The following is a 21,121-nucleotide window of genomic DNA, read 5'->3' as shown; positions in this document are numbered from 1 at the left end:
AAACAGGATTTAGAATACGTTCTAAACCCAGAATCTATTCCAATAATGCATACCAAACACAGCCTAAGTTTACTTAACAGAGTTATTTACATTATTAGTTCACTGCTCATTACTCATTACAAGGATATGCATGAGTATTGCAAGGCATTGATGACAAAAAATACAACTATCATATATACAACAGGATGAAAATATCAAGAGACTCAGAGAAAAGCATACATATTGATAACCCGTAAAAACAATAGTCCAAATCCTAGGTTCTCAGTAAAACAGAAGATGAGTGAAAGTTGAAAAGAGCTTATAAATATACACTAAAATCTTCTACGATTAGTCAGTTGTTGGTATGGATCAATCCAACATTTGTCGTCCTCAACCGCTTTTCTCCATCTACTCTTGAAGGTCTGCAATTCAATGTTAGATCGCCACCTCACCTGCATAAAGTTATTAGTAAGGCCTCGTAACGATAGAGTAGCATGCAGAACAGATATGATGAAGCCCTAAAATATCATGGATGAAAAATGTCTGATCATGAATTCATGATCAGCTGGTTATGAGTAGGCATCAGCACCCACTCAACCTTGCAAACCTGCTTGGATGTCAAAAAACTGAACATAACAACAGCAGCTTTCACAATTTAACAGTTGTCTGACATATGCATAACAGTTATGCAATATGCAAACTTTCAGATTATTACTACTCAATAAAAGAAAATGAAAATGAAAAACAGTAGGTGAAGTGCAGAGTTCCACATCATCAGCCTACATAATACTTCACCAAGGTAATATTTTTCTGATATAAGAGATCTGTTACTTACTGCAGATCTATTATTCTTCATTACGTGGGACTCCTCCGATGGTGCCTGCATGTCCAAAAATAGTAAATCTCAGTAAATTAACATAAAACATGGAGCCAAATGGCAATTTCAGAAACAATACTAGCATCCTAATTCAAAACCTGCCTATCCTGAAGGGCAAACCCAGGGTTCCCATTATAGCAATATGTAACTGAACCAAGTTTGAGAAGCAGCAAATTTATAAGTCAAAAGATACTAATTAATCTGACTAGCTAATTTGTCACTCTCCTACATGTCTGCCTTTCTGACCTTTCTGCTCTTCTTACTCGAGCCCAGCTTTAAAATTTCAATCCCAATGGATATAACAAGACATGAAGTTCAATGAAGAAATGTCAAGTAAAAGTTCACTGGTCAAAAGACCGTCTATTAATTTGTAACATTCTCGAAGTTCTACCTCAATGCTTCTTACAAGTCTAATCAGGCTGCTAAAGTTCAATCTCAATAAAAAAGAAAATCAAAATGAAAGCCTAAATGAAACATGGCTAGGACTTCAGAAAGAAAAAAACCAGTAAATAACAACTATGTGTGAAACATCGCTAGGACTTCAGAAAGAAAAAAAGAACTTAAAAAGTCAAGTTAGTACAAAATGAGGGAAAAAACCAAAAAATAACAACAATGTATGACGTTAAGTAAAGATTTAAGATCCTAAGATTAAAATAAGTGATGCCTTTGCAAGAATATATATAATCGAGGAGCTATTTCCTATAAGACCCACTTCATTTAGACAACATATATTTTTGCCTGAAACAAATAATACAATTTTACCGCTATACTTTTCTTTTAAGACAAATAAAACCATTTATTGCAACATCAAAGTTTGGAAAGATGAGCATTTAGCTTAGGCCTCGGATCTTGTATGGCTTCGAATAGAGCTGCTGATTGGAGAGCAAGAATCCATGTGGCCAACCCTATTTACTTGGGATAAGGATATGTTGTTGTTATTGTTTTAAAACTTCAAAGACTGTTATCCTATATCTTCCATAATTTCCAAACAAATCCCCATTATCATTTCATCTTTCTGCTTCCATGGCTATTTTATTTAATATCTTTTGCTGATAACTATCTCAAAACTACCAAATAGGTTCACCACTCTACTTTAATCAAGGTGTTTTCTGATGAGGCATTACATGGATGGTGTATTGGTGTTAAAAGTACGGCCTGGATTTTTAATTCAGCTCCAAGGACTTTGTAAGGCCAGTCCCTGAGGCCAAGGTGTGACACAAAACAGATGGAAAAACAAGCGGGACCCCATAGTAAATTGTTCTAACTAAGAAATTGCCATGACAAAGATATGCATGGTTAGATGACATCTAAAATGTCTGATCCTCAACCTTTCATCTGGTGCCATTTCAATTGCTTTTTTTTTTTTTCACCATCCATACAAACCATTAGGAAATGAATAGTTAAATCATCCTAACATGCTGTTTTTGGCATAAGCACATGCTCAGATTGGAACCATCAACTTATATGTACTTTGTAGTTGATATGTAGTACCTCTTTTTTTCTTTTCTTTTTTCATGAAAAGTTACCGTGATCTAACCTTACAAGCAGGTCTTCGGGGCTGGCATGACACTATTCTAATCCCGACTATAAACTAGAGAGTGAACGTTGTAAAGTTGGTGCTCTATCCCTTGTTCGACAAGATACCTCAAGCGCATGTTTTTCGGACTTTGATATTGACCTGACAGCCAAGATAGAAGCTCAGAAGCATTCAGGTAAGAGGGAAGCAGGCTATAAGTGGATGAATTTACACCTGGAACTGTTCCGGCAGCTCATGTTGGGAAGATGAGAAATGTGTTTTTTCTCGGAGGGGGGTGAGTAAGGGTGGATACTAGAACCATTTGAAGCGAAATAAAGTTTCCAAAGCTTTCCAAGACGAGTGATTCCATCCAATAAAAGAGGTGGTCTGTTTACCCATGTTTTGGTAAACCTGGTCATGGATGTTTTCGACATAGGGATTGAAAGAGCTTTCCGCCATACAGATAATAGGTCGAGGAAAAAGCTAAATTAGAGCAGAATGATGCTCTCTTTCCTAAAAATTCTACACACCATTATTTCCACTTCCAAACAGACAAAAAGTTAAACAGACTCAGAAATTTAAGAACTCAAATCAAACTACATTAGTCACCTTGGGGCACTGCAAGAAGCAGTTCAGGGCTGATCTTTCCAATCAAAGTTCCAAAAAATTGCAAATAAATTCCTAACTGTCAGCATATCCATTTAAATCTGTCTGAGATATCATCTTATGAGGCAAGATAATGCATGAAAAATGTTACCCTCTCTTCATACATTACACCAAGTGTAAATTTGTGTAAGATATCATCAAATGTTACCTTGTCTTCATATGTTACCCCAAGTGTAGGTAGTCCCAAGTGAACGATGAATTCTGAGTCAACCACCCCAACATTTTTGGTTCTATCACCCTGCCAAACATTGTGTCAGATATCATCTAACGAGGCAAACGGATGTTAAAACAAAGAATTTCCAGGGATTGAGAAGTTGCCTGAGCACAATAACCAAGCTGCATATCGAGGCCCCATGCATGTATCAAGTCATTCTGAATAGAATTTAAAGAAAAAATCACCAAAGAGTCAAATAAAAGAACACAAGGTATCATATAATTTTGGAAGCAAAATTAAAGATAGGTAGTGATGCAGATTGATTAGAGATGGATCTGTTGTTACAGAGAAAACCAGCAACAAAATAGCCATATTTCAGAGCCTACAGTAGCAGCAAAGAAAGGGAGCAAATAGGCTACCGGTTGGAAGAGAAAGGAAGGACAATGGGGAGAAAGAAGAGAAGTATAAGAAAGATCATAGGAGAGAGAGAGAGAAAAGAGAGGCACCAACCCCCACAAAATTAAATTAAACCCTAATTCATTTCCATAATCAAATACAATCATTTTATAATGCTGAAAATAGAAATAAAAACTGAACTCTAAAACTGCCATTGTGGGTTGAGTTGGCACAACTTGGCAGTCCTTTACTGACTCAAAAACTGACCCTTAATTCCTCCCATCAACCAGCTGCTTTGGGAGGTTTCTATGTTCTCTTAAACACCAAGTAACAACCTATTCAGATAAGGTGATTTCCTCTCTAGTGCAAGCTAACAAAAGGAGACTCCTTTATTAACTCAAATACTAAATAACAAAAGGAATAGAAGTCCTAAAATGAAAGGAAACTACAACCAATCGACCCACCAATGTGGGTGACCTAATTTCACCACGAAACTGAATTAAGACAAAATATGAAGCTTCAATGTTGCATATGCATACTGTATTGAAACTTGTGGGGAAGAATGAACTCATGATGTGGAATAGCTTTCACTTCAGTAGCGTTTGTCACTACCTGATCCACAAGCTCACTTTTGGCTTAAAGGACAGACCTTTAACTGTAAGCAGTGAAGTTTCAATAGAACCAGAAATATTCTCTATAATTTCTGGCTTTTCTACCTCCCTAGGCTTAGGAATTTCTGCAATTCTTCCTCCTTCAACTCCTCCTGTAGCTGCACTGTGGGCGTCACTTCAATCAGCTTCAAAGAGTTATCTTGTTGTAATCCTTTCAAGACAATAGTTTGTTAAAGATGAGAGAGATTTAGTGTACATGAGTTTCCTTCACAACCAATGGAAGTCTTCCATTCTTCCATCCATGATCGACTATGATGAATTGTTTGAAAAATGGAAATACATCACATTAAGCACCATAAAAGTATGAAGAAACTTGAAAACTCGACGAAAACATCACCATTGGATTCAATAATAATCTCATCTGTTTTGGACAACATCTCCACCACAGACTACAAAACGAAATTCTCACTTCGTTTGTCATCCATGAACAGAGAAGAAATCATTCCATTGGGCAGGCGAACTCTGGTCTTGAAAACATATCCATGGTCAGGTTTGGCTTTGATACCAATTTATGCAACCCTGGGTTCCAAAACCCTAATTTGAGTCGCTATGAGCCCACAAGAATGATAAATAACTCAAGTTAAGGTTATAATGGCAATCTTGTAAATAGTATGAAACCCAGGACCTTAAAAGATTAATAACCTATTCAGACAAGGTGACCTCCTCTCTTGTGCAGATCTAAAAAATGAGTGTCCTTGATTGACTCAAATACTAAATAACAAGAGGAATAAAAGTCCTAAAATGAAAAGGAATTACACCCAATCAACCTGCCCATGTGGGTGTCCAAATCTGACCATGAACTAAATTAAGACAACAAAAATAAAATATGGATGGATTTATAAAATCCCTAATCCATACCACAACTTACAATGAAAGTACAATAAATAAGCTGAAAATAAACTCCTAAATACTACTCCACAACCTAAACTGCTGACTGGACAGATCAGAGAAGATTCTTCACTGAACCTAGATGGTGCAGGACAGGCTTGGGATATACAATACAAATCCAAGGGTTGAGAGAAATTTGGGTTTGGGAAGGTCCACTAATACAAAATTCACAATATACATGCAGAAAATCAATTCTAACAGCATCAATAAATGATAAAAATTTCCAAATACACGTGCAGAAAATTCATTCCAAGGATTCATGGAAATGTAATAAAGGATACATGATAGGTCAGTACCTTCCTTCGCTGTCCCGTGAGTTGGAGTGTTTGTGATCAACTGCTAAGTTTCTACCAAACACCAAAAAATATGCCCTCAGTACCTCCTCGCTGTTGATTGACGAATCCTTATATTGTTTGGGGTTGCAATTTAAGACAAAAGTGGGAAAAAACTGGGACTGGCTTGAAAATTGGTGTGAATCAAGTTTAGGCTAGTGGGGAAAGATTTCCTGAAGTTCTAAGTCAAAAGATGGTAAAATAGGTTTGGGAATCCGCATGAAACCACAAACTAGTGCTATTCTAGCCCAAAGAGAAAAGGAATAGGGGAGAAGAATTAGGGATGAGAAAGGGGGTTGGCTTCACACCAACTAGGTCTCCACTCCAAGGTCTGCAGGGAATCACTTATGTTGCAGAGACTAGGAGAAAATCCCACAAGTTCCAACCTATTTTCCTTGCCTTCAATCCTAGTATATGTTGGGTCCCGATTGACACTGAGAGGGGGGGGGGTGAATCAGTGTGCCAAATATTTTTTCATTTTTCAGCTGTACCCCTGATGTAGCAATCACTATTTGCACTTCAATAGCACAGTCTACTGATGCTGCCCAGAGCTGCTATCTATACTACTGACCATTCTTATTGTTGCACGGAATTTACTCACATAACATGTATTGCTGCCCAGAGCTGTCTCATAAACCTCATACGGTAATCACTGTCACATACATACACAGTCGTATGCACATCCACACTGCACCACCAAGTGGTCAGGTCTACCAGATGTACACACCCATTCTGTAGCCAAGCACTCCAATCCACAATACAAATACGAGCATACACATCCACAACACAAGAAATACGTGCTTCGGCCAATTGCCTACATGCACGGAGTAATGCTCACTGTCGGGCTCAATATTTACTCAATACCAATTATGACTGCACCCACAGCCAAGGGAACAGATTCCCAGTTTCCACCAATGACATACAATGGCTAGGTCTTCACCCTAGTTTTCTCATAATGATATGAGAGGCCGCACCCACGGCAAATAGGTTTAGGTAATTGTAACTACCAAGGAACACACAACCCTTGTGTCCAGCACCCACTAAACACCAAAAAAAATAAAGTTGGGCTTATAACAATGCCCTATAGTGAAGCACTCGTACATGCAAATTTCCCCCCAAATAGACTACAACTATCACTTAGGCATTTTATCAAACATCTTGCCTACAATGATTTATAATAATGGAAATTTGGCAAAAGTGAGGTTACCTTGGCAAGGAGTAACCGTCAGAGATGCAATAATATCGATCTCTACTTGATGAGGACCATAATCACGTTGTCTCGGTGCTGCCAATGCTTCAACCCCGGTTGGCACTTGGGTTTCTTGAAGCAACTCGCAAGAACCAAATTCTAGGTTCTTCTTCTTCTTCTTTATTTTCTCCTTGTCTTTACTTTCATGGAGCAACAATGGCATTCACATTCACATTCACACACACACTCCTCTCTCTCTCTCTCTCTCTACTTCTCCTCTTCTAGTCTTCCTTAAGCTTTAATGGGGAAATAGTATTCTCAACAAGAACCATCAAACTCCATTAATTGGATTTGAGAAAATCTCTCTTGAGAGGCATTCAAGACACACACAAAGAGAGGAAAAAACTTATTCTCTATTTCCCTCTTCTTCTCTTCTCTTCCATTTTCTTTTTCTTTCTCTTGACAACAACCAATAGAGCTTACTACCTTGGTTTCCAGCAGCTTCCTAAGCCTCTAATGGGGGCTATGGATGAAGTGCAAGAGGATGGAAGTCTTTTATTCAAACCCTTAGCCTTCCATGAGCTTCAAGTCATTTTTCCGACCACCTCAGCAACCCCTCTGCCTGATTTCTTTCCTCTGGTGTGTAGAGCTCGGAGAGATGAAGAATCTCCAACTTGAATCACCCAAATCCGAGTTAAAATGAGGGAGATATGACCATTTGAATTTGAAGCAATGAGATAGCCTGAAATAGAATCTTCGTAGGGGTGGCATAGGCTACATTGGCGGCGCGCGCAACAGGGGCGAAATCTGACTGTAGATCTCATATAAAAGATCTTATAATCTAAGCCTTCCGATTAAACCAACGGACAATAGATCCAAACCATTAGATTTGAATCTCGATGACGTCATCATGACGTAGGCGCTGCCATCGTCAGAAGTGTTGTCGACCACAGATTGGCTACATCAGCGTATATTCCGGATCTATGTCGGCTTAACCCATAAAGGAGAATCATTTATAGACCATTAGATCTGGATCTATAAGATCTACTTGATCCAGATCTAAGGGATTGGAATCTAAGCTTCGGTGATGATGCACATGCGACATACACTAGTCAATGCAATATGATGTAGTGCTAGACCATCATATCTAAAACACTCCACCAATGAGAAGCCTCGGATAAGCATCTTCAACGCAAGCTCTTGTACGAACCGTCAGATCGGAATCTGACCAACGTGGCTCAATCTGAGCCGTGTATTAAGGATCCCTCTGATTCTCTCATGTACACATAAGCCCCTGCTTTTATAAACTTTAATGCCAAAAAACCCTTATCAACTCAGACCTTTAAAACTTGAAATTACACAAAAGCCCCTGGAATTTCAAAATTAAAATTCAGAAAATCCACCCAACACCGAGAGCACCTATAGATTTTCTAGTTCGGATTTTCGAACCGGCTTCATGGAAACACTTATTAACTTTTTCATACGATATCCGATCGAGATGAAACGAAGTGCGTTGGAACCGTAACTGGACGCTCTACAACTTTTCAGAAGACTTAATCATCTGACTCAACCATGTAAAAAAGACCAAAATGCCCCTATACCTTTCCAATGACGCAACTTTCTCATACGGAATCGGAACTGATGAAATCAGAGCCGTTGGAAAGATTGGATTTTTGTTGTATTGTTACATGGAGAACACTTCCTTTAAAAAAGTCATCTTCAATACCGTAACTGCCCTCGACTGCCACAAATGCCGTAACTTCTTCATACGGTATTAGAATGAGACGAAATCAAATGCACTGGACTAGGTAAATTACAATCTATCTTTTTCATGAAGAACCAATCTTCCAAAAATGTCATTTTTAATACCGAAAATGCCCCCGAGCACAAATAGGCCAATTTTTCTAGTTTTGACCCAGAAACCCGCACCACCTATTAATGATGTATTAAACCACTCCATGCATACCAAGCAGCTCTGTTATCTCATCGGTGACACTAGACACTGCCATGTCATCATTTTCATCCACGTCACCCAAACTGGCCACGTCATCACCGCCACGTGGCCGGGTTGCCAACAAGGACAACCATAAAACAACAGTATACAGTATTGTAAAACCCAAATAAAAAATAAAAAAAAGAGAAATAGCTCCCTAATGATTACTCTTCGAGCAATAACTACTCTCTAATAGCTACCCCTCCAGCAACAACTCCTTAATAACTACTACACTTAGCATTACAACATCAGTACATAACAGTTTGACACCAAATAAAATAAAATATGACAAAACAAAACAAACTACACAAAGTAAACAAAAATATGCATCCACACAAATTATTAAGGGACATCTAGCCACAATGAAATGATGTGTGGATGTGTATGTCTACGTCTCCTCTGATATGTTCTAAATCCCTGATCGATGTCCTCATCACTAGACAATTTAAGTGACCAATTTATACCCTATTGAACCAGGGTTGAACTAGAAAACTGGTTCACAAGTGATTCGAACCAACTGAAACCAAACCAGTCCTGCATTAGGAACACAAGATGAGAATTTATTATATGTAGAGACAAATGCAAAGAAATCGCTACCTCTAGTAAAATTTCATTATGCTACAATTGTCTAACAAATAAAACAAAAAAAAGTACAAAATTAAATCAAACTCTCTAGATTTTACAGGGATGAAGTTCGAAGCTTCCTACTTCCTCTTATCCTAGTCCGGTCTATTATTATATAACCAATCCATTCCATAACATTATTATCGAATACCTGGATCATATACCATGCGCAACGCCAAGCTGCTCTTGAGAAGACAGGTGCCATCATTTCTACCCACCTGCATCATAGCTTATGTTTTTTTTATATGGATATAATAACAAGGTTTTCGGGGGTCAGAAAAATGAAAGAACCCAAAAGAAGAAAATAATTGATAGAAACAAAAAATCAAGGGCATGTGGCTCGTGATCTACACCCTGTGCATGGAGGAGCTGTACTGTTATCGCCACACCTCTTCCCTCTACCTTTTGACTTGTAAATCCTTCTGTTGATGCAAGACCGGATGATCAAAATCAATAATAGTCTATAACTAAAAATAGAAACCACCTTATACAAGCATTTCTCCAACTAAATCCAAATTATAGATTATTACAAAGTGTAATTTATAGTTTGCTCATCATATATTGTGCTAAATTTTCCAGACAGAGCATCAACAGTTATGGAATACATGCAGGAGGGCATGCCAACAAATATGCATCACCAAGGAAATCTCTCAATCCAAGAACCAACCTCACAATATAATTTTAGTCAATAAAATTCCACAGTTTCTTTTCATGGGATTTCGCAAGATGCTGTTGATTATCTGAAGGAATGCTTAGATCAGATGGTAACAACCATCTAGTCAGATTGATTTTTGGCTCACAATGTGCCCTGCTTTGAACCCACAGAGTAAGGACTTTATCTGCAGCATTCACTCCATACGTTGTAGTTTCTACTTAAAAAGACTAGATCATAGCTTTACTAATCAATTTCATTTGCCTTGGAAAGAAAGTATGATAACCTGTGCACTTTCGATCTCCTCCCACGCACAGTAATTTGATGATGCACCTCTGACTTGGTGGGATCTAGTGCTGGCTGTGAAATTTCCAGTCCTTCATGTTTGATGATTGATAGATAGCTGCCAGAGATTCAATATGTCACACAGTATCAGGTGAAAGAAATGACCATCTCATGAGCTTTATTAAACTAAAATAGGCATGCCTTCTAAGGATAAGGCTGAAATTGAGAGAGAAAGAGTTCATGAGTCAGTCTTGAGCCTAGCCTTTGTTGACTATTGAAGAGGCTTAGGCCTGAAGCCTTCCCTGATGAAAGTATTTCAGACCTGGATTACTTCATGGGACAGCTCATGTACATCCCGCAGACCTAAATCTAAACTGAAATACATTAAAATAATATATTTTCCAACCATATTAGATCAATTGAGATAAACCTGTCATTTTCAAAGCAAAGAAAAACCAGGATCAGATAAACCTAGTTTATAAGGAACTTCCACCAACAGCTGGGTCTGATCCGTGTTGGAAGTTATTTCAGGGAAAGAACAGAGATTTTGTGGCAATTCCCAGTCAAAGAAACAGATTGTATTCAATGATTCTTATTTTCACGTGCCAAAATAATGTTTCCAGAAGGGCTAAGTAGGCTTCTCCTAGTTTCTTTGGGAAGATTTGTTATGAAGATAAGCTTAAATGGCACCAAGGCAGTAATTTCTATGGAATTACAAAATTGATCCTTAAGATATATTACAGATCATACAGACCGTCCAGGGTGAAAATTTTCTAGTCCAAGGTCCTCATCCCAGACAAAAATATAATCGTATTCAGCAACTATATCTGGATGCAAGAACCGCTTCGCAAACCACCTGCAAAATCATAAAATGCAACTATAACCCAGAGATTACCAAGCTGCAAACATATATATCTAAAAAACTGTAGTTTCAATATTAAATAAACGGCTTTCAATGGATCATACAGTACCATTTAGTTTGATTAATTGCAGAAACATGTATAGCTTGATCACCCCATTCAAATTCTCGCCATTCATCCACCACACCATCATAATGAAACAGCATCAAAACAAAATTACTTGAGAGAAACTGCAACATGAGAAAGGAAAATTAATGAATAGATGAGCAGAGAAGTATTATAAACAAATGAGCACAGAGGTTTGAGTGTCACCTTCTTAACCATTTGATTTACATTATCTTTTTGATTTATTCCAACTGCTATGGCCAACAAGTTCATTGACCGTTTTGCACTCTTCTGATTTAAAAGTTTGTCAACAAATAAACATCATTAGATATGGGCAAAAACCATAGCATAAAGCAAGACAGCATACATATCTCAGTGGCCAATTATAAAAAGTTTACGAAGGGATAATCTAAATGTATGAAGGTTGATAAAGTTTTTAAAGTTCATGAATTGCCACATGGCAGGTAATGGTAGACATAAGTGGGTCCATGTTACAGAAGATCCATCACCCATCTCAGCAGCCAGCTTTCAGAGAAATATGAGTCTGCCCAAGGGGTCCAAACATGATTCAAATTTGCAAAAATTTTCAAAATGACAACGAATCTCCATTATGTAATATTAGAGGTCAGTGGCACTTTTGTAATTCTCTACAAATTTGGACACATTTTTTACCCATCTGCATGCCCATTTCAAGCTGAAATCTGACCAGTAAGATGGATGGAGACCTTATAATGTGGACTCATCCAATATCTTTCCAATTGCCACCTCGTGACCTGTGAACTCCAAAAGTTTACCAATCTCCATTTACATTAGCAAGATCCATTCTGGAAATGTTGATTTTTGCTTTGAAAGGGAAGCTGGGGCACTATTATCTGATTATCTCACATTAGCAGCATTCTTGTAACAATCCCCCCTCCCAAAAAAAAAAATCCTGGAATTCAAAATAAAAACACTTCGATGGCAAAGAGAATTTGGTGCATGAAAATTCTCCATGTGGTAAAGATGATACGGAGCTGCAATAACTATAGAGGCATAAAACTAATGAATCATAATATAAAATTATGGGAGAGGGTTATTGAAACCCACCTAAGACAAGAAACTACTATACAGAGAACCAATTTGGTTTTATGCCAGGAAGATCCATGACAAAAGCTATTTACTTAAGAGACTCATGGAAATATTTAGAAATTGCAAGAAGGACCTCCATATGGTTTTTATTGACTTAAAAAAAATCTTATGATAGAGCCCCTAGGTAACTAATCTGGCAAGTATTAGAGAAGAGAAGTGTTTCAAGTAAATATGTGGACATAATTAAAGATATGTACGAAGGTGTGATGACTAGTGCAAGAATTGTGGGGTGTTAAGGTAGTTAATTCTCAATTTTTATTGGGTTACATCAAGGATCAACTTTAAGCCTTTATTTTTTTGTGCTTATCATGGATGATTTAACCAAAGACATTCAAGAGTAGATTCCTTGATGTATGCTTTTATTGATGATATTGTTTTAGTGGATGAGACAAAAACAGGGATTAATGCCAAGTTGGAGTTATAAAGATCAAACTTGGAATTGTTTCAAGACAACTAGAACAATGACAGAGTATATGTCATGTAATTTTAGTTACGCCAGGATGGATAATGTGGTGGTGAAATAGATGAGAGGGAGATTTTGCAAAGTGACTATTTTAGGTATCTGGGATCAATCATAAATAAAGAAGGTGATATAGAGGATGGTGTTTCATAGAGAATTAAAATAGGATGGACGAAGTGCAAAGGTGCATCAGCAATGTTGTGTGATCAATGTATTCCTTTAAAACTTAAAGGAATATTTTATAGGATAATCATATGACCAGTTATGATGTATGGTGCGGAATGCTAGGGAATTAAGAAACATCATGTGGATAAACACAATGTAGTGGAGATGAGGATGTTGAGATGGATGTGTGGCAAAACTAGGAAGGATAAAGTAAGGAATGATCATATTAGAATTGATTGGGGAGTAGCTCCAATAGATGATAAGCTACAAGAACATCGTTTGAGAGGGCATAACCATTTCAACGGAGGCCTTTGGATGCTTCAATATGGAGGAGTGATTTGATTCGGATTAAACGAACTAAAAGAGCTAGGGCATACCAAAAATGACCCTAGAAGAAGTGGTGTGGAAAGACATGAATAGCTTAGGCCTTGTATCAAGTATAACCTCGAATAGAGTTGTGGATCCATGTAGTCGACCCTATTTAGTTGGAATAAGACTGAATTGTTGTTGTTGTTATTTTTGTATTGTATGAATGAGCTTTACTACTTCCTGTTAATATTCTTTATGATTCTCATGGTCCATCGTGAATTTGTTGGTATATATGTGTTATAATCACACAGATAGTTATTGAGATATCAGGTTCATCATGGCCACCGGTGAGTGTAACCCTGGCAAACAGCCTTGCAGCAAGCCTCATCCTATGAAAAGTGTATGATCTCTAGGAAACTTTCTCCTCTCTCCTGAGCTCCAAGAATGGTTCAGGTTCTATATACCCACATTTTGTTGGGTGGGAATCCTATTTTGTACATTGGTTCTAGGGTTAGGTCTAATCCACCCTCTTCCTCAATGTTCTTGGTCATGTTCTTCTGATCATGTCATCAAAAGCATTCTTGAGGGCAGTGAAAGGTCCTGAAGTTCCAAGGAATTTCCGAGAAGGGGGGAGGGGGGGGGGGGGAGGATGAATTACTTGGGACTCTCTACTCCTGGTCCATGTAGTATGTTTAGTGCCAAATGAATGTTCTCCTCCTTTTTACAGGTAATGAAATCATGTGGTGGACACTGTTCTTCAGAAGCGTCTCATTCCTAGTTACAGGTTTTACAGCAGAGATTGAAAGAGGAAAAAGAGTTTCTCCTTTTGATCCTGCATTTCTATGGGATTTTATTTTACGAAGTATTTAGGAGTTGTTGCAGTTGGGCTTTTGCCCTATCCCTAAGGTTTTACCCATTTCTTCAAGTAAAAAAAATTTAGGGCATGCTGAGGATCTTGAACTCAGGGTTCAGGAATACCAACTATTAAAAACTCCACTTGATTGATTTTCATATATTGGTTCATTACTTTAATTTTTAAACCCTTACAAATTTTTCCAGTGTATGTTTAGGAAGTTTTTTAAATTTGAGGACATTACATCCAAGACACCTTAGGAAATTTAATGTCAAGCATTTCAGGCACATCCCAACCCACCAAAAGGGAAATCCCTATGCACCCATCTCACATCTTGTGAAGAACAGTACTCAAGCTGATTAAAGGAGATGGGAGGAAATACGGTACTTCAGCAATTGTAAAATTTACCCGGACTTGACAATAAGTGATGAGCAAGGATATTGAAAATTTCTATGTCAAGAAAATGAAAATCATATGCTTTATGGATACCTTTTTCATTGATGAGCCCCATAATGGCTGAATTTCCAAGTTAGACAGCTTAGAAATAATACCCATAGGTAATACTTCACTTCCAAAGGGCTTGCATTGATACTAAAACAGATGAGAAACATAGGTATTAACAAAATATTCCATGTAAGTTCATAGACCAGAACAGGAAGAATAAACAACATCTCTAAGAAGGATGAACCTTGCATGCATTTGACTTTGTATTCTTCTGCATGTTATCAACCATTACCCATCTTGCAAAACTCTGCAAAGTGGCCTAACAGTTAATCACTACATGGTATATGCATTCCATTGAATTACAGAGCGTTTAAAAAAAAAAAAAGTATATGATTGTACGAACACTACCACATACACAAGATCTAAATTCATACAAGTTTAATGAAGTCCAGAAGAAAATAAGTAATATTCTGAAAAACCTTGATTGCCAACCAATGCTATAAAACCTATAGGCCAATTTCCAGTTATGGATCAGGTCATGATTCAAGCTGGGTTCAACCTAACCTAAACATACCAAATCTCAGCCCACTTAATGCATATTGTTTGGAGTAGATCATAGGAAACTCACATTTATAAGATCAATATAAGCAAAACAAACTCAGAAAGGTGCCAAAACTGTTAAATAATTGCAACTTCTGATGAAATCAGTCAAATTTGTATTGAGCCGTATCAGTAATTATCAACTGATACCATATGATACTAACAATTACTGTATGTGACATGTACCATATGATAACGTACTGGTAAATATCGGCTTGACGGATTATATAGTATGATACTTAAATCCTTGCCAGGGTTACAACCAGGAAATGTTTAGAAAATCATTCAAATAATTCCACAGACATGAATCATATGAAGATTTATAGCATGCAACAAGTCAACTCAGATTCAACCCTAGACGGAAGTTAAAAATTCCATGCAATCATAATATGTTGATCTTAGACTTTCCTTTGATGGAGCTCTTTTTCGGAAATCTAAGGCTATCAACAAGGGTGTAGGTCTTTGCATAGGCATTATGATCTTTGCATGGGCATCATCTCCAAATAAGGTTCTCATTTTGGGGTTAGAAAAGTAAAGGGAACAAAAATTTCCTTTGATTTTTAAACACAAGATCCAGCATCGACTACATGTTCTCTAATGGGATAAGAAACTTTGCAACCAGAGAACCAAACACATGAACATACAGATAAAAAGAGAAATCAAGTAGTCTCAACTGCATAGAGATATGAAGAAATAATGAGATACAAACACACAGATATCTCTGGGTAGGTAGAAATAATGAGTACTTCTTTGTAAGCTGTGGTTATAAATGCACCGCCAGTGAAAAAAGCTACACATATCAATGCTGCACCAAGGAGGAGACTGCAAAGGAGGCATGATCTGCTCTTGGGATCTGCTGGTAGTGAAACTGAAACCTGAGAGGGAAACATAGTAAAAGAAAATAAATGAAAATGTGCAAAATATAAAAGTGACAGATCATTTTAAATTTCAGTTGAAAGTGTAGCCTATTTTCATGGTTTTTATCTCAATACTACATATATGAATGAAAACATGCAAACTATCAGGCTCCATTTGGTTGAAAGGGAAATTGAAGGGAAGGTAAGTGAAGTTTTCGTACTTAAAAAAGAAACATTTGTAATCTTTACCCAATGTGACTATATCATTAATTTCAAATTATGCCATACTTGGTTATTAAATTTCACTTTACTTTGCATCCAAAACCCTTTGTTATAATATATAAAATGTGTCATTAACTCATTACTAAATATGGTAAAAAAAGGGAAGTAGTTTATACAATCACATGGATCACATGGAGTAATGATTATACAAGTTTAGTTTTCAAGTACGTAAATTTCAATTCCCTTCCCCTTAAATATCTTTTGCAACCAAACATAGCCTAAAAAAAAGATGACATAAATGACACAAAATTGAATAATAGAATAATGCTCCATTTGTTTCAACAGAAATTTTTGAAAATCAATATTTAGTTATGAAAAGTCATCATGTGTTTCTTTTCCACTCATCTTTGTTTACAGTCGTACATGACAAGAGAGCATATTTTGACTTCGTTGACCAGCTAAATGGTCCCAATCATATGATGAGGTGGTGTCCTCCATGGGTGTCAAATTAATAATTGAACAAGACACCACCAAATTTTTTTTTTTGTAAACAACATCCAAAAAATTAAATTGGAGTTCTTTCTCCAAATTTTGGTATTGTTTACAGTAAAATATTTTCTAATCTTATTTTACCAATATAATTTTCTTCTGCTTTTTGAAAAATGCCTTAAAAACTTTTTAAATGCAACAGGAGCCTGAGTAATATTTTGCAATATGCCTTTGTCCCATGAAAAGTCAAAAGCCTATAATATAAATATTACGTGACTTCTGAATTTCTGTGAAATTCAACCAGTCAATGTAGCGATAAATTTAGTTTTAGTGAACCATAAAAAAGCAAAATTTTGTCAAAATTGGTGAAATTCTACAAAAATTTAAATATCCAATGAATAGGATTGCCAGTTAGTTCCCTTTTTTTTTTTTACCTAGTATTATATTTAACAAAAACTGTTTTTTTTCTACTCTATGCTTGATGAAAGCAGATATCATTGCAACCAATATTTTACTAAAACCTGTCGGCCAAAGAGTTTTTTTTTTTTTTTTTTTTTTTTTTTTTTTTTTTTGAGATATATATGATTAGAAGCTTACCCATTAGAGCCGGGTTATCTGTAAGTTGATATTTACAAACGAATCAACCAAGTAAACCATCGAATTAGGTAACTCCGTCTACAAAGTACTGCCTTTAAATCTCACACTTAGGGACTTTCTTTCTACATGATAAATGGAAGCAACAACTACACCCACAGTGCTTTGACGGGCACCTGCCCTGTGCTGCTTACATGCAGCCCTATACATTCGTTCAGATAAATTGGAAACCAGTTGTCTCACCGAACACCCTTCTACTGTGCTACTTGTTAGCACCACATGGAGACTTACATGCACTGATATTATTAGTAATCGTTCTTTTATATACATTGAGAAGAACTCTGTTATACCAAACGGTCTCCCTTCGACAAAATAAAATCCGAAATTGCTGTAATCAGAACAGCCCAAGTTGAATTCCTTTACTTTCCATTCCAAATGTATACTTTAAAAATATGCGTGAAATGAATGCACAAATAAACCAATTTAAGTATAGAAAGACATGAACCAAAACTACTTCATTGCAAACACCTCCACACAAATAAACAAAGAGACTGACTCTCACAGAAAGGGAAAGAGAGATAAAGGGCTTACCCAGTTCAATATTTTCATCTTCCCACGAAACACAGAAACGTAAACAGACAAGTATAACGGTTGCTCTGCAACAAAACCAGAGAAGACGAAAATGAGGAGACGATATAAAAAAAAGGGCCAACAGGTAAACCAATGGTTAGAAAGAGAAATGGGGGAAGATCATCATCATCATCTGACAGTGGAAGAACTTTGAAGTTTCAAATTCAAGACATTACATTAAAGTAACAATGGTCGGCCAGTAACGATCAATGAGACAAACAAAACAAACATAAAAAGAAGGAAATTAAAAACCCAGATAGAATAAATTAAGAGAGAAAATCTTGTAAAGAAACCAGATACCACCTCGTTGCTTCAATCACGCGTTTCGGATAATTCCAAGTTGTCTTCAGAAGTTACAACCTACTATTTGTACTTCGAGAGTTCGAACTTGAAGTTGAACACCACCCTCCCGAGTTGTGTTTGATTGTCTGGGGTTAGAGAGAGAAAGAGAATGATTTGTCTGTCGGATCGTTTCTTTCCATTTTAATATGGCGGACTACACGGGACTTAAGAGTATCGTCCCAACGTGGACTCGACGTAATGATAAATGGCTAAATGCAGTGCCTACGGAGAGTCGCTTTTGCCATGGCCAGGTTGTTATCCACACTAAAGTGGGGCCCGTTTATATATCTGTGTGGGCCCACTTAGAAGGTCGAATGATGACCGGGACCTATCAACCAAGTTGGACCCAATTAAAAAAACAAAAACAAAAAATAGACCGGATCTCGTCCATTGGATCCATTAGCCTTACGCTTCTATGGACTTTTAGTCTAAATTTTCCTATGGGGTTAACATATGAATTAAATTATCACTTTCTATTGGGTTTTGATTAATCGGGTTTTTCACGCTTGTAATCAATGACCAACCCAAATTATAAACCTATTAGAATTCGGGTTTTGGTCCTAAATTGCATTAATCAATTTTGTAACCAATCTGGTCCGACCATAAATCAAATTGAAACATATATGAACCGAGTCATTGACACCCCTACACCAACTAATCTATGTCTCATGAAAGGATAAAAATCTAAACTTCCATGCCTGAAAGTTATGCACCCAAAAGGATAGCAACTTTATAACATTTCCAAGCTTTTTCTTTCTTTGATTGAGGACCTTAAAGTTGATGATGCACTTTGGAATGAATTCCCATAGGTGGAGCACCACAACTTTTTTCGTGCTCATTTGTATCTTATGTAGATATAAGTGGGTAGTTTTTTTCTCCGTCATATCATCTTTGTATGTTTCAATTTTGAAGAGTAAGAAGATATCACCTTGTTTGGACTTTGGATTGTCACTTGTCTTATTTTCTCCTTGTATTAATTAGATAACCTACACCTGCATTCTTTAAAGTTAAAGTGGTAAGTCTCCTACGCACTCACTTTTTCAATTCATATGGCCTACTCATAAATTCATCTTTATCAAAAAATAAACAAATAATGAGAGAGTTACCCATTAATTCATAATACATAAAACAATATGAGCTCGAGTGAAATCTTCACCTTTGTTTTTTTATGTTTTATATTTGGAGAAACAAATCCTTCTCTCTTTACTTGTACGTGACTTTCCGTCATGGGAGTATAGAGTAGATAAAAAAGAGACAATGCCCTCTTTATTGTGTGTTCTCATATTAGATCGTGGCGTGATGACGTTTTATCCATCAAGAGAAGAAGGGAATATATTACAATATTTCCCATATTTTATCATGACAATTTTTTTTTATATGAAAATATTGTATCTTTATGAATCTTCATGACTTTATTTCTTAATGTTTGTTTGGCTATGCACATACACACACCAAAAGAAAAGAAAAAAAAAAAAAAAAAAACTATATCATTGGCTAGATAAAATATTTTGTGATCCCGTTATTGGTAATAATTGGATTTTTTACATGAATTCTGTCTCATTGTTTTTCCTTTTCGCGTTTAGAGGTTTTTTCTATATTACATTTTATATGTGTGTTTTTTTTTTTTTTTTTCAGTTGGATTGATTTGTTTCAATGTATTATTATTGGGAGGAATAGGCATACTATTCATGTGGGAATTTCAAAGAGGAGAAGAGAGAGATAGACATAACAAGTGCTTAATTACAGTATACAGGTGGTGTGTCTAGCCTTTTCCCATTATTACTTTATATATATATTTAGTTATTGTTATGTATCTCCGTGTGGAAAAATGTTTTTTTCTTTAAAATATAATATGTTGAGGTATTTTCATTTTTATTAAAATGCATATATTTATTAAATGAAATCAGCTGTATAGAAACTCGGTCCACTAAAAAAAAAAAAAAATTGTACAAGGAAAGTGGGTTGTTGATGCTACCAAGCATGAGACATAACAAATTGTACATTTATAAATTCCATCTAAAAATTTGTCTCACACCCAAATATGGTACATAGGAAGCTTCATTAAAGATGCACATCATTTGTTAAGTAGTAGAATTTCCCTTGTTTGGAAATATTTGTTGCATGGTCTTTAGGGAGAGGTTTTCTCCTGAATGTCAGTGTTGGAAAGAATCTGCACATCACACCGATGATGGTCCATAACTGCATATAATAGTATCATTTACATGGGATTTATAAGGTCTAAGATAAGAAAGAAAATAACAAAGATCTTCATGTGAGAGAAAATATTACTTTAGTGTTGTGAGAAAAAAAAATTTCCATGACTTTTTATGAAGGAGAGAATGTTGGCCAGTTACATGGCCCCTGTGCATTGATTTGCAGTATGGTATAATGGTCATTTGCTAACACTATAAGGCCAAGTAAAAGTCCAAGATTAGATCGCAAGTTTGACCTTCTCAACACTCCATCTTATATAATATGCTAAGAGAAATTATAATAGTATGTATTAAGCGTGGTCCATGTTTTGTCCCTTCTCTTAGCATCTCAATGGGCCCTTATGTGCATTACCAGAGGAAGAAAATGCCTTGTTTGGCCCTCATATTTATTGCAAGAATTTTTTGGCTGATTTCTAACTGGTTTTGACCATACCCGGTTCAAAGTATGGACCAAACCTGTGACAGAATTTATCCAACCCGGTTCAGTATGGTTTAAAAGTTTAAACCCCATAGTTTGGTGCTTAGACTGCCACGCCTAACCTAAGTAGTAAGGACTAAAGATACCATTTTACTGGTAAAGGAGGGTTATCAAGTCTTTTCAGCTGCAACATCGTTATGAAACCGAAAG

At 36.5% G+C, this 21,121-nt stretch overlaps 1 protein-coding gene across 5 annotated transcripts; it reads right to left on the bottom strand.

Moving 5' to 3' along the window:
- Window positions 1-109: 109 nt before the first annotated feature.
- Window positions 110-18,445, bottom strand: LOC122073006. Of its 5 annotated transcripts, none has more exons than XM_042637481.1 (15): window positions 18,242-18,443; window positions 17,900-17,964; window positions 15,893-16,021; window positions 14,791-14,853; window positions 14,592-14,693; window positions 11,395-11,475; window positions 11,194-11,312; window positions 10,977-11,078; window positions 10,224-10,340; window positions 9,639-9,707; window positions 9,437-9,503; window positions 3,357-3,410; window positions 3,187-3,276; window positions 815-859; window positions 110-431 (listed from the first exon to the last, which is right to left on the bottom strand). In XM_042637481.1, exons 2-15 carry the CDS (start codon window positions 17,915-17,917, stop codon window positions 312-314), a joined length of 1,176 nt encoding a protein of 391 aa, XP_042493415.1. In that variant the 5' UTR covers window positions 17,918-17,964; window positions 18,242-18,443; the 3' UTR covers window positions 110-311. The 5 variants fall into 5 exon arrangements, with proteins under 5 accessions (XP_042493415.1, XP_042493413.1, XP_042493412.1 ...); XM_042637479.1 differs by having other exon boundaries at window positions 11,395-11,478; window positions 18,232-18,442; XM_042637478.1 differs by having other exon boundaries at window positions 11,395-11,478; window positions 18,242-18,441.
- Window positions 18,446-21,121: the final 2,676 nt, after the last annotated feature.

This window comes from Macadamia integrifolia, chromosome 3 (assembly GCF_013358625.1).
Source record: "Macadamia integrifolia cultivar HAES 741 chromosome 3, SCU_Mint_v3, whole genome shotgun sequence".
NCBI classification, from domain to species: domain Eukaryota; kingdom Viridiplantae; phylum Streptophyta; class Magnoliopsida; order Proteales; family Proteaceae; genus Macadamia; species Macadamia integrifolia.
Note: the sequence above shows the minus strand (reverse complement) of the source record. Positions and strands in the feature narration are given on the sequence as shown.

Bases quoted from the DNA above. Each gene is read 5' to 3' on its own strand.
- LOC122073006 (XM_042637479.1), bottom strand. The intron at 3,411-9,436 runs GTATTCGATAAT...AATTCTATTCAG, and splicing joins GCGCATGGTATATGATCCAG to AATGACTTGATACATGCATG. The intron at 432-814 runs GTAAGTAACAGA...AACTTTATGCAG, and splicing joins TGAAGAATAATAGATCTGCA to GTGAGGTGGCGATCTAACAT.